Source organism: Somniosus microcephalus, chromosome 19 (genome assembly GCF_052327205.1).
Source record: "Somniosus microcephalus isolate GS21.2 chromosome 19, FLI_Smic_1.0, whole genome shotgun sequence".
Classification (NCBI taxonomy): domain Eukaryota; kingdom Metazoa; phylum Chordata; class Chondrichthyes; order Squaliformes; family Somniosidae; genus Somniosus; species Somniosus microcephalus.
This window is the reverse complement of record NC_141005.1, coordinates 69,198,123-69,211,979: the sequence shown is the minus strand read 5'-3', so window position 1 is coordinate 69,211,979 and position 13,857 is coordinate 69,198,123. Positions and strand designations below refer to the sequence as shown.

At 48.8% G+C, this 13,857-nt stretch overlaps 1 protein-coding gene across 5 annotated transcripts in view; it reads left to right on the top strand.

The window, feature by feature from the left end:
• Positions 1-13,857, top strand: part of rab36 (RAB36, member RAS oncogene family) — a 153,794-nt gene that overhangs the window by 129,071 nt on the left and 10,866 nt on the right. For 4 of the 5 annotated variants that reach the window (XM_085962004.1, XM_085962006.1, XM_085962002.1 and 1 more), the window contains exon 10: positions 6,091-6,210. The exons of the other annotated variant lie outside the window; for it this stretch is intronic. In XM_085962004.1, the coding sequence (XP_085818130.1) occupies positions 6,091-6,210 (120 nt within the window). The remainder of the gene's footprint in view (positions 1-6,090; positions 6,211-13,857) is intronic. 5 annotated transcript variants of the gene reach the window in all.

Here is a 13,857-nt window from a genome sequence, read left to right as displayed (position 1 = left end):
TATACTTGGAAAATTTCCAACTGCCTGAAAGTAGGCTTTACCTTTCAGAGCCACATGATGGTAAATTCACCAATTCCCTGCCCACAAGGTCCCTGAAATTCCATGGGGGTTCTCCTGGTCTCCCGCCAAAACTTCAGCAGCAGCCCAGCAGAACTCCCACAGAACACAGTTGTTTACGCCATTTCTCTGATAGTTCCACCAGTCTTCCGTTGAGGTTGTAGCAGGAGACTGGAGAACCCCTGAGAAAATTTCAGGACCACATGCTTTGTTCCACCCTGGACAGGCTGGTGTCTTGGACCATAGCCACCCAGGTGGGGTGGGGGAGTGGATATATAGCAGACCATTCCTCCCCTCCACCCTGCCACCACCCCACTTCTCCCATTCCATTGTCCTGAACCCCAAAGATCTTCCTCACCCCTTCCCGAATGTAGAGGTTCAGTCCCACCTTCCCCACATTATAAAATGCCAGCCTCTCCTGATTTATAATCTCAAGGACAGCGTTCATCCAGTAAATACTTTATACATCTGACTTTATTTTTACACACATAAGCGGCCAGAAGAAAATATCCGCTGGCATTTTGCCTGCATAAACATTTTTCAAGGAAACAAATACATATTTACAGAGAGCAATTTGAGCAGACATCAGGGTGGAAATTCATAGATTCATAGAAGATAGGAGCAGGAGTCGACCATTCGGCCCCTCGAGCCTGCTCCGCCATTCAATGAGATCGTGGCTGATCATCCAATTTCAGTACCCTGTCCCTGCCTTCTCCCCATATCCCTTGATCCCTTTAACCTCGAAATATATCCAACTCTTTCTTGAATATATTTAATGAACTGGCCTCCACCACCCTCTGTGGTAGAGAATTCCACAGGTTCACCACTCTCTGGGTGAAGAAATTCCTCCTCATTTCAGTCCTAAATGGCTTACCCCTTATCCTTAGACTATGACCCCTGGTTCTGGACTCCCCGGCCATCAGAAACATCCTTCCTGCATCTAGTCTGTCCAGACCTGCCAGAATTTTATAGGTTTCAGTGAGATCCCCTCTCAATCTTCTAAACTCCAGCGAGTACAAGCCCAATCGACACAAAATGTAATGTGCCCATTTTGAAATTAAATTAATCCACAAATTGCATGACCAGTTCTCAGTAATTAGGTGATTTGCTCCCCAGCGGAGCATTCTGCCACTGAATATTTTCCTCCCTGGCGTATTATAAGCCATGTGCTTTTCAAGTCATTCAGTGAACGTGTTGGAATGGCTCAGCCTGGGCTGATGCTGGATTCCTGCCAGTATCGCTCTGTCATTCTGCCACTGCTGTGGGTGTGCCCAGCTTCTCCATTACATTTTATTTTGTCTCATTATTTCTATGTGTTGGGAGTCGAGACCCTGTTTTGCTGGTTATGCGGTTTGTTGTTCAAAGAAAAAAAATTGCGCCTTGCCTTTTTGAACTACCTCCGCTTGCAGGTGCTCGTGTGTGTGTCTGTATTAACTGTCCATGTTTACTCATCAGAGGTTTCCAGTAGTATAATGTATTTAGAAAGCACTCCCAGAACAGTGTCAGCACTATATCTAAATCCAGGCTTTCCCCTATACATTATCCTGCTGCTTTGTTATATCTAACGTGCAATGAATAACAAGAACTTGTATTTATATAGCACCTTTAACATAGTAAAACGTCCCAAGGTATTTCACAGGAGTATTCTCAAACAAAATTGGACACCGAGCCACTTAAGGAGATACTAGGGCAGGTGATCAAAAGCTTGATCAATAAGGTTAGTTTTAAGGAGTATCTTAAAGGAGGAGAGAGAGGTGGAGAGGTATAGGGAGGGAATTGCAGAACTTAGGGCCGAGGCAGCTGAAGGCATGGCTGCCAATTGTGGCTCGATGGAAATCAGGGCTGCGCAATAAGGCAGAATTGGAGAAACGCAGAGATCTCGGAGGGTTGTAGGGCTGGAGGAGTTTACAAAGATAGGGAGGAGTGAGGCCATGGAGGGATTTGAACACGAGGGTGAGAATTTTATATTTGAGGTGTTGCCGGACTGGGAACCCAGGTAGGTCAGCGAGCACAGGAGTGATGGGTGAACGGGACTTGGTGCGGGTTAGGATTATGGGCAGCCGAGTTTCAGATGAGCTGAAGTTTACGGAGGGTGGAAGGTGGGCGGCCGGCCAAGAGAGCTTTGCAATAACGTTGCCCCCTCATGCCAACATTGCCCACACAAAATGGAGTGCTCTGGCTTCACCCGGAACTCTGAGTGCTACTGTACATAGACTGCATCGTGTCACGTTTGTGCTCCTCAAACTCCTCGCACAACTCGAGAGTATTTAGTTTGTAGGAATGGTACATGTTATACTTTATCTACTAACCCATGATTGTTAGAAGCATTGCTAGGCCGCTATAAATGGCAGCTTTTATATTGTGTCCTGAGAGAGGTGGTGCCCACTTTAAGGACCTCATCTTCATATCATTGCCTCCCTTTAAAAGGCTTGAATTTGGTTCCAAGTTGGCTCATGTTAAGTTTGTGTTGTGGGATACCCATGGTATACATTTCCAAAAGACTAATATTTTCCTGAATATCACTCAAAGCATCAACACCAAGTTCACAATCCACCCTGGGTTTGTGATCTTGATGCACTATTACAACATGTTGTCCATGGAATCAATAAAAGATCTGTCTGTGCCCCCAACACTTATATAGTTCTCAGCATGTTCTTGTTCAAAAGAAATCTAGGTTCAAGGCTGTGAAAGTCACCAGTGAAATGTGTTTTAAATTAGTGTAAGAATTGCATAGAAAGTGTTCGTTCCTTTGTAAAGATGTGGCGCAGATAGCAGTGACTTTGACTATTCCTGTTTATAAGTTTAATTTCTCCACTGGCATATTTAAGTTTGAGTACATTATCTTTGACAGTGTGTGACAAGAAGGGATATGGCATGTCTTGCGGATGTATGGTATTCCTAAGAAACTTGTCAAACTGACAGAAAACATCTATAACAAGTCCGCAAGCACTGTTAGTGTGGATAGGAAACTAACAGAATGGTTTAAATCAACAGTTGGGGTGGGCCAAGGATGCACACTGTTGCCTGATTTATTTAATCTAGTGCTGGAAACAGTAATAAATCTTGCACTAAAAGATGATATTGGAGGATTCTGCTTATGTGGCAAGATTTTAAACAATCTCAGATTTGCTGATGACTTTAACCTTATAGCAACATCTAATACAGATTCGTAAAGACCAACTGATAAGGTGCACCGGACACGATGGGCTGAAGGGCCTCTTTCTGTGCTGTATAACTCGATGACCCGAAGAGCAGAACATTTGGATTGCACATTAACACAAAGAAGACAAAGGTCATGCCATTTGGGAAGCATCAGGAAGATGCACACTTTACAGTTGGAGGGGATGCAGTTGAACAGGTGGAAAAGTTTAGTATCTTGGTGGGTTAGTGTCAGAGAATGGGAGCTGTGAAAAAGACATCCAAAGAAGGATTGGACTGGCTGCTGCTGCTTCTGGAAGTTTAAGCAGGATGTGGAATGGCAGAGATATTTTGGTGAAGATGAAGGAAAGAGTTTATGAAGCAATGGTTATCCCCATATTATAATACGGATCTGACTGCTGGAACATGGGAAAAGTTAACGAGCAAGCAATACTAACAGCAGAGATGAGTTGGTTAAGAGGAATACTGGGAGTATCCAGGGTGCAAAGGTTGATATAATAAGGCTGTTGAAAAAGCATATGGCATCCTGGGCTTTATAAATAGAGTACAAAAGCAAGGAAGTTGTGCTGAACCTTTATAAAACACTGGTTAGGCCTCAGCTGGAGTATTGTGTTCAATTCTGGGCACCGCACTTTAGGAAGGGTGTCACGGCCATGGAGAGGGTGCAGAAGAGATTCACTAGATTGATACCAGGGTGGAGGGACTTCAGCTATGTGGAGGGACTGGAGAAGCTGGGTTGTTCTCCTTAGAGCAGAGATAGTTAAGGAGAGATTTAATAGAGGTGTTCAGAATTATAAATGGTTTTGATAGAGTAAATGAGAATTTTTTCACTGGCAGGAGGTTCGGTAACCAGAGGGCACAGATTTAAGGTAATTGGCAAAAGAACCAGAGGGGAGATGAGGAGAATTATTTTTACACAGTGAGTTATTTTTTATTTATTCATGGGATGTGGGCATTGCTGGAAGTTATTGCCCATCCCTAACTGCCCTTGAGAAGGTGGTGGTGAGCTGCCTTCTTGAACTGCAGAGGGCAGCTAAGAGTCAACCACATTGCTGTGGGTCTGGAGTCACATATAGGCCAGACCAGGTAAGGACAGCAAATTTCCTTCCCTAAAGGACATTAGTGAACCAGATGGGTTTTTCTGACATAGTTTCATGATACTAGTTTTTAAATTCCAGATTTATTTAATTGATTTTAAATTCCCCATCTGCCTGTGGTGGGATTCAAACTCATATCTCCAGATCATTAATCCAGACCTCTGGATTAATAGTCCAGTAACATAACCACTATGCTACCATACCCGTTATGATCCAGAATGCACAGCCTGAAAGGGCGGTGGAAGCGGATTCAATAGTAACTTTCAAAAGGGAATTGGATAAATACTTGAAAAGGAAAACTTTGCAGGACTATGGGGAAAGAGCAGGGGAGTGGGGCTAATTGGACAGCTCTTCCAAGGAACCGGCACAGGCACAATGGGCTGAATGACCTCCTTCTGTGCTGCATCATTCTATGATTCTATGAACATGGCTTGGACAGGAAACAACACTGATACAGAAGATCCAAGAAAGGCCACTGCGATTGTTCGGCACGTTTCAAGAATGGAAACAGCTGGAATACCTTTCTTGGCCCTGTACACAGAGGTACACAGAGCAAGAAGCTGAGGAAGACCAAGGAACCGCTGGATAGACAATGTCAAGAGTAACTTGCCACAGAAAGCGATACAGATGACTGAAGCGGCCGGGCTAGTTCACAGCCGACAACAATGGAGTGAATTCATTCGGCCACGTCGCCACTTCTGTGCTAACGGACGGCAATTTAGTAGTAGTAGTACATTATGTTTAAGATGGAATTAACCTGTGTTTTTGTCATGAACTAGTAAATATACAATGGCCCAGAAATTCGGGTCGGGGGCTTCCCGTGGGTGTAAGCCCCCGACCTGCACTTACCTTGTGCGCTGGCCGTTGAGCTGTGGGCCCCTGTGGAATTCCGATCCTGGGCCTCCTCCAACTGCCGGCGCGCAGTGCTTGCGTATCCCAGGGGCGCAGTTAGTTCGATGCGTCCTCTGGGATCACGTGGGCCATGGAGAGCCAATCGGAGCAGGGAATGCTTCATTCATAACTTTGACAGGAAGTGCTGTCAAACTTATAAATACTACAAGCCCCAAAACATCACTAAATCTTCAAATAATTTTTTTTTTTTAAATCACATTTTTTAAATAAACTATAAATTACATGAAATAACTATTTTAAACAATAATTTAAATTTTTGAAAAAAATAATTTTATTTTCTAACGGGGCTAAAAATAAACTTACCTTTCTTTAAAGTATTTAAAAATAATAAACCTGTGGAAAAAATGTTTTTTAATTAATTCACCACTTACCTTGTAAAAAGCAGGCCTTGTGACTGCTTTTTACATGTCTAACTTCTGGAGACTTACCCTCCCGGGAAATCCTGCAAAAAAAACGTAAGTTCGATGCGCACGCGCAGCCTCTCCTGCGCACGCGGTCGAACTCTGAACCCCTTCTTTCAGGGGAACGGAAGTGCCGGTTTCCCGCGCATGCGCAGCACATGCAGGAAACCGGCACTTCCATTGGGCTTACGGGTGAGTACCCCGTGCGTACTCACCCGTGGAGACCCGAAGTTCTGGGCCAATATTAATAGCTTAATCTGCATTTGCAGCTTGTGAACTTACAAGTATATGAGATGCCTGGAATTGTATTGTAATTTATAAACTACTGTGGCTGACAAAATCAGCCTTGCAAGGCAAGTAAACACAAGAGAATCGTCGCAAGCTGAACCAGGCAGGGAAGAGGTTAAGATGAAATTGTGAGAAGATTTTACTGGAATGAAAGTTGCAGTGCATTCTGCCCACAGGTGAAAACGTGAGGGAATTCTTCTTCAGAGTGGCAGCCCTGGCATTTGAAGCATCTGTGCTGAAAGAGTTGGAAAAAAGTGACTTTCCCTCTGCGAAGATCGGTGAGGGCAGCACCATCCGTAAGTGTTCATTGAAGGGGTGAAGGGCGATGTTGCACAACAAATGTGTTCTCGGGGCTTCTGTTTCTAATGTCACACTAATTGAAAGTTGTGATCATTAGCTGGGAAGGGAAATCGGTCCAGGATAAGGATTCTCGTCTGTCACTGCCTCACTTAAAAATATACACTTATTTTCCTCTTCCCTCCTTTTTGGGCGCCATACACAGTTCCTAGTTCAGCGAATGGGTAGACAGCTTTGTCCTCCTGCTGCCAGTCACCAGTGTTATATAAAACAAAACACACACACAAAATAAACACAGAATTTCATCTCCCCCGCCGCCCCACTCCCCACCTCCCCACTCCTTTTCTCTGGGAAACAGCCTGCTTCCTGATCTTGGCCGTGGCAGGAGGGAGACTGTGGCCCAACATTTGTAATCGGAGACTTCCCGCGGGCGGACGCCTCCAGCCTGTAAAAAGTCTACGAATGTACCTGGGGTGGCCCGGGAAGAATGGCGGCTTGCGATCCTAGACCTCTCCGGGTCCGCGCGGGCAGAGACCCTGGTATTCCTGGGGCGCAGGCGGTTCGCAAGCGCCCCTGGGATCATGTGGGCCGGTCCAACCAATGAAAGAAGGGAATTCCCCATTCATACTTATGGGAGTTCCGTATGTACGGAACTGTGAGAAATATGAATGGGGATCACTTAAAAAATACATCAACACATGAAATAATTTTTTTTTAACTACATATTTAAAATTAATTAAAATGCCATTTAATTAAATATTTTTTTGAAAAAAAAAGTAGGGCCTAGAAATTCAGTTGTTAGTGCCAGCCGCTAGCACCTTAGGAGGAGGAGAAGTGGGGCGCGAAGCGGCTAGCGCCTGGGCGCGGCGTGATCTGCGCCTCTCGCGAACTTCAGTCAAGATTTAGCGGCGGCGCAAAACCGCAGCGCCTGCTCAGCTGCGCGCGCAGATCCTGACGTCATTTGATGGTGCAGCGCCCTTGGTGTGCCCCGAACCGGAACTTCAGTGGCGCCCCCCTTCTGTGCGCCTGGCGCCCCCAGCGACTGGTTGAGTGGAACGGTTCCCAGTCGCTGTGGGGCGCGGGGGGCGCTATTTAAAGGGGACTCTTCCTGCATTCTTTGTGGCAGCCATTTTGTTCCACTCCTACTGTGTGAGAGAGAGAGATTTGGAGAGAGATAAAGGGAGAGAGCTTTCTACTTTGACTCAGTGCTCGCACAGGTACTTCTGGCTTCAGGCCAGAGCTTTGCACTTGGATTTAACTTTCAGTGCCATAGCCTTGAGTCGCCACATATAATGGGGGCTGCAGTGGGTGGAAACGTTGGGTTTCTGCATTGCATTCAAGGGGCTCAGAGAGGCCGAGAGAGAGTGCCAGTCATGGCCAGACGGAGAAGGGCCAACAAGCGTCGGCACAGGAGGCCTTACCCACCCAGGGTCTACCGCCAGCAGTACTCATATCTCAACATGTCTGAGGAGCAGTGTGTTAGGAGGCTGCGATTCAGAAGGGAGGTGGTCACTGAGATCTGCCACCTGCTTCAGAGAGATCTGCAGCCACAGCTGAGGAGCAGGACGTCTCTGTCGGTGGCAGTGAAGGTGACAGTGGCTCTCAACTTCTATGCCACCGGCTCCTTCCAATCCGCTACTGGGGACATTGCCAATATCTCCCAGTTCGCGGTACATTGCTGCATCTGCCAGGTGACGAATGCCCTCTTCAGAAGGAGACGTCAGTACATCTCCTTCCCCATGACCCCGGACAAGCAGCAAGAGCGTGCGATGGGATTTGCAAGAATAGCGGGCTTCCCCATGGTCCAGGGCGCCATTGACTGCACGCATGTGGCTTTGCGGGCACCTCTACAGAATGCCGAGTATTACCGCAACCGGAAGGGATACCATTCGCTCAACGTCCAGTTGGTGTGTGACCACAGGCAGCTCATACTAGCTGTCAATGCCCGCTTTCCAGGCAGCAGCCACGATGCCTTCATCCTGCGCCAGACTTCTGTGGCAGACATTTTCGAAGCCCCGGCTCACCCAGGAGGCTGACTTGTCGGGGACAAGGGCTATCCTTTATGCACCTGGATGATGACCCCGCTCCATGCGCCCAGCACCCCTGCTGAAGAACGATACAATGACAGCCATCAAGTGACCAGGAACATCATTGAGCACACAATCAGTGTGCTCAAGCAACAGTTCCGCTGTCTGGACCATTCCGGGGGAGCCCTTCAGTACTCGCCTGAGCGAGTCTCCCATTTCGTTGTAGTGTGCTGCATGCTGCACAACCTGGCTATCCTCAGGACTCAGCTACTGACCACCAGAGGAGGAGGAGGAGGAGGAGGAAGAGCACCAAGACGGGAGGGAGGCACAAAGTGCAAGGGCTGTCCGTTGGCAGATTATTGCAAGTCGGTTCTAGGCCCCCTCTCAGGGAATGGCTTGTGACATTGAAAGAACATGAATGGAGCCGCTCCGCAAACCCTCAGCCGGTCAAGGCAACAAATAGTTCAAAGTGCAAACATGGACAATCTGAATAAAGACAATTTTTTATTTTACAAACTCTGTGCCCTTTCCGCATGACAAACAAATACAGAGAAACCCCCCAAAAAACAGTCAGACACATAACTGGCTCGCACAACCTGGAGAAAATGAAAAAAACAGTTAAACAAAAATGACCATGATCCTCGGCCTTCATATAAAAAACAAACACAACATTGTCGGCCTTCATATAAAAAACAAACACAACATTCTCGGCCTTCATATTAAAAACAAACACAACATTGTTGGCCTTCATATAAAAAACAAACACAACATTCTCGGCCTTCATATAAAAAACAAACACAACATTGTCGGCCTTCATATAAAAAAAAACATTTTGCCACACCTTCTACTTTTTCGTCTGCGAGGGTGATCCGCCTCGCTTGCGCGATTTGCCCCTTCCCGCCCTGCAGCTCCTCCTCAATGGGACCTAAGTGACTGCAGCAAGGCTGGGGGAAGGCTGCTGAGGGTCAGATGGTGAGTCGGCAGATGCCCTTGGGGGACGGCCTGGACCAGCTCTGGGCCTGGAGGGCCCGGCTGCTGACTGCTCCAACTCTGCTTGGGCGGCAGCAGCCTGTCCTACAGGTGGTGGCAGCTGCAGTGGAGGAGTAACAGTGTTGGTGCTGCCAACCTGACAGAGCACAGGCACTCCCTGGTCAGCCGATACACTGGCACTCGCACGGGCCAGCACTGAAGCATGTGCAGCAATCTGCTGAAGCACAGACTGCTGGACTGTTGCGGCGCGGCGAGAGCCCCGGCGATTCCTGGCCGATCCAGCGAGGGTGGCAGCAGTTAGTGCCCGTGTGGCCCTGATCTGTGTCTGCATCAGACCAGCCAGTGATTGATGGCACGACTAAGCACTTGGCTGGAAGCCGCCTCTGCTGCCCCAAAGTCCTGCAGACTCCTGGCCTGTGCTGCCCTGAAGTCCTGCAGACTCCTGGCCTGTGCTGCCCCGAAGTCCTGCAGACTCCTGGCCTGTGCTGCCCCGAATTCCTGAACACTCCTTGCCAGTGACTCTATGGAGTCAGGCTTCCTTGCCACTGCAGCCATGAGCTCAATGTGCCTGCGCTCAGCCTGGACGCCCATTTCACCAAGGAGCTGCACCTCCTCTGCGCTCACTGTAGCAGGACTGGAGGCCGCACTCACCCTCTGGGGAGAAGGCCGCCGAGCTTCCCCACCCCTCCCGCGTTGCTGCAGCCCACTGGGCCCCGGAGCTTCACCGTCATCAGACCCTTCCCCCCTGCTCCCCTCCAGGGAAGACGTGTCCCCATCATGGCCATGGGCTGCCTCGGCTGAGGGTGGCACTGATGGGCCGGCTTCCTCTTCCTCCTCCTCGAATTCCGAATCAGTCGCAGTGCCAGCTTGAGGGCCTGCCTCCTCACCTGACGATTCATCATCTGAAAGCAGGGAGGCACAGGAGTTGCTTTAGAGTGAGGACAGGGCGGCAGCGAGGGAGGCATGAGTGCTGCAATGCACTGCATTGGTTCGAGAGTGGCAAAGGATGCTGGTGTGAGGCACAAGTGGAAAGAGAGAGGTCAAAAAGGTGATGACCTTACCATTGCTGTTCAGAACGGGGCCAGCATCTCCAGTGGCAACGGGGCCAATCAGCTGGCCTCCCATTATCTGCTCCACTCGCTGCTCCAGGTCGCTCAGGTCTTTAAGGTCAGGACGGCCTCCCCCGGTCCATCGCTGCTGCCTCCGATTGTGGGCCAGCTTGCCCTGCAAGAGAAATGACGGCCTCTGAGTACAGTGTCAAGCCCTGATCTTGCCTGCACTGTCTCCCATGGTGGAATAGCCCTGACAGTGTCAAGCCCTGATCTTGCCTGCATTGTCTCCCATGGTGGAATAGCCCTGACAGTGTCAAGCCCTGATCTTACCTGTACTGTCTCCCATGGTCGAATAGCCCTGACAGTGTCAAGCCCTCATCTTGCCTGCACTGTCTCCCATGGTCGAATAGCCCTGACAGTGTGTAAAGTGCTGAATGTGCATATGATTTTCATGAGAGTCCCATAGCTGTTGGATGAGGGCTGGGCATTGGGGCTTTCAGGACCCTTTGGCCGTAAAGTGAGGTGCCCATGCAGGGATGAAGAGGATACTGGAAAGGGTACTCACCCTGACAACCCGAGTGAGGTCGTTGAACTTTTTTCTGCATTGCGTTAGGGTCCTAGGGACCAAGCTGTTGGAGGTCACTCTGTTCGCCACCTCCCTCCAGGCTTTTCTGTACTCACTGGGCAGCGGCCTCCTGCCACTGCCAGGGAAGAGGACAGGTCGCCTGCGCCAACCAGAAGCTTCAGGGCACCCTCGCTGAAGTGCTGCGCTCACTCCCTGGCCTTCTCCATATTTGTGGGCGTAGCGTTCTTGAAGCAGCTCTGTTTAGGCCTAGATTCAGGGCTGCAGTGTGCAGGGCGTGGGTGCAATCCAAATCGACCCTCCCCCTTTAAGAGCTGACCGGCGCCAGCGTGTCTGCCTTCAATCAATAACTCGCCGCACCTGCGCTGCACCCGCCCTTGGTGGTAGCGCCTTGGCTCGCCGGCTTAGTGCCTTATGATAGTCGTGCACTGCCTGCTTTAGCGCAGCAGCAACCTCTTGGGGCGATGCAACTCAATTTTGGCGAAGGTGGCGCTAAGTTGCACCCGCCGCTAAATTTGGCGAACGCCCGGCTGTAGCGCCCCAAATGTGGCGATACTGAATTTCTAGGCCTAGATGTTTTAACGGGGCGAAAAATAAACTTATCTTATTGGACAGGGTTTTTAATGAATGATAACATTTTATTTTTATATTTTTTTAAACTCTTATGCTGGTAAAAGCAGGCCTTGTGTCTGCTTTTACCAGGCATAAGAATTTCACGAGCATTCAGCAGATGGAAGTTGTGCAAAAAGCGCAACTCTCCACTCGCAGAGGCCCGTCTCCCGGGGTTGCGGAGGATCTGTCGAGGATTCTTGCAGATCGCAAGTTCCGGGTTTTCGCGCATGCGCTTCGCATGACTAAACCCGGCACTTGCGCGCCCCTACAGGCACGTACACACCTCGTACGCACCCGTAGGGGTCGCAAAATATGGCAGACCTGATATGCAATTCTGTTGTTAAAACAGCGAGCCAGTTTAAAGCACACATAATGGTGTCTTCAACATAACAGAACTGTTCTGAATTGCTAATCATTTAATCTATGGAAGGTGTCTAATATATCACTCCAGTTACTACACTGAGAGCAAGTATACCTTTAATATTGCTTTCATTCCAAAATGCATTGTCATTCTGATTGTGTGGCCTTTTTTGATGGTTAGCTATAAGAATTCATAAAATATCTTTCTATTGTCAATAATCACCTGTCTTTAATGGTCGTTGAACGGTATTTCTTTGAGTTCTATTACATGATTAAGCTTTTGACAAGCGTTTGTACAGTGGAGTGATTACTGTATATATCCGCCCTGTGCTTTACCACAGCTGACAGCCTTACTGAGGCACTCTGAACAGCAAGTGAACAGTGTTATTTACAGATATTACAATGTCTGGAAGAGATGGGAAATTCTACAGCTTGCATAGGTTTAATTTCAGGAAAGTTGTAATGTATATACCTTTAAGGGGGGAACTATCTTTTACAGCTCATGTATACTGCAGTACCGGCAGTGACCACACCTGTATATAGCACTGAGTAGTAATCTGTACAGATCAGTTCCAGTGTGAGCCACGTTTAGTAAACACCTGTTGTACCGTTCTCCTGCAGTCTGTTCTTATTATACACGGACACAACATTGGCGACAAGGCAAGTTCGAACCTACCTGCAACTCTGCATCACCTCCCGGGGATTCATTCCTGGAGATCAGTGGATTGGAGGTCAAGGCCAGAGACTCGGGCGTCGACCACGGGCAACCGCCCAGTCATCCAGCAGAGACTCGAGAATTGCGGGGGAGGCTGTCGAGAGCCAGGCTTGGCTTTCCAGTCGAGGTGGTCCAGCGAAACGGGCTGGCAACAGGTAGTGCGCAGACCCTTCCCGGACAGTGGCGGGCTAGAGCCCGACCGAGCGGCACAGCAAAGGGCCGAGCAGCGTCGACGGGGGAGAGAGAGAGAGGGCAGAGCGCACAGGGCGCAGCCGGTGTTCAGGGGCCGAACAGCGTCGGAGAAAGGGAGAGAGAGACGCACAGAAACCCGCGAGGCGCCGCCATTGCCACGAGGACCACCGAGAGCGGCGTTGGCAGCAGCGCAGGAGAAGCACGCGAAACCTACAGGGCGCCGCCATTGCCACGAGAACCGCCGGGAGCGGCGTTGGCAGCAGTGGGGGAGGAAGGAAAGCGCGGGAGACGCCATTTTAAGTCATTGGGAGACGCCATTTTAAACCACACCCAATATGCCGAAGAGTGGCAGTATCACCGTATTTGACAATGAAGTCGAAGATTGGACTACACATGTCGAACGAATAGAGGTATACTGCAAGGCAAATGAGGTGTCAGATGACAAGAAAGCGTCGGTATTGTTAAATTTAATGGGTGCAAAGACGTATGGTTTATTACGAAATCTAGTAACCCCAACGAAGCCAATGGAAAAGAGTTTTGAAGACATAGTAACGATACTACAGGAACATTTAAACCCCACACCGCTGCTGATAGCAGAAAGATTCAAGTTTCACAAATGGAACAAGCATAAGGATGAAAGCAATGCTGATTATTTAACAGAACTGCGCAAACTATCGAAACACTGCCAGTTTGGAGCGGGACTGGCAGATACCTTAAGGGACAAGTTTGTTTGTGGGCTTCAAAGTGAAGGAACCCAGAAACGGCTTTTATCTGAAAAGGACCTTACGCTGGAAAAGGCTTTCAGCATTGCGGTATCCTATGAAGCAGCAGCACGGGGCGCTGCAGAGGCACAACAGAGACCGCAAGAATATGGCACAAACGAAATGTCATATGGAACAGAGAAGTGCTATCGCTGCGGCAGAACAACACACGACCAGAATGATTGCTGGTTCAAAGACAAAGTGTGCAGACAGTGTGGAAAAGTAGGACACATAGCACGAGTCTGCAGGTCGGGAAAGAAAACAAGCAATAAGAAACCTACCAAAGGAAAGTACAAGAAGGTACATAAGATGACGGAGAATAGTTCAGATGAACAAAAGAGTGATAATGACTCC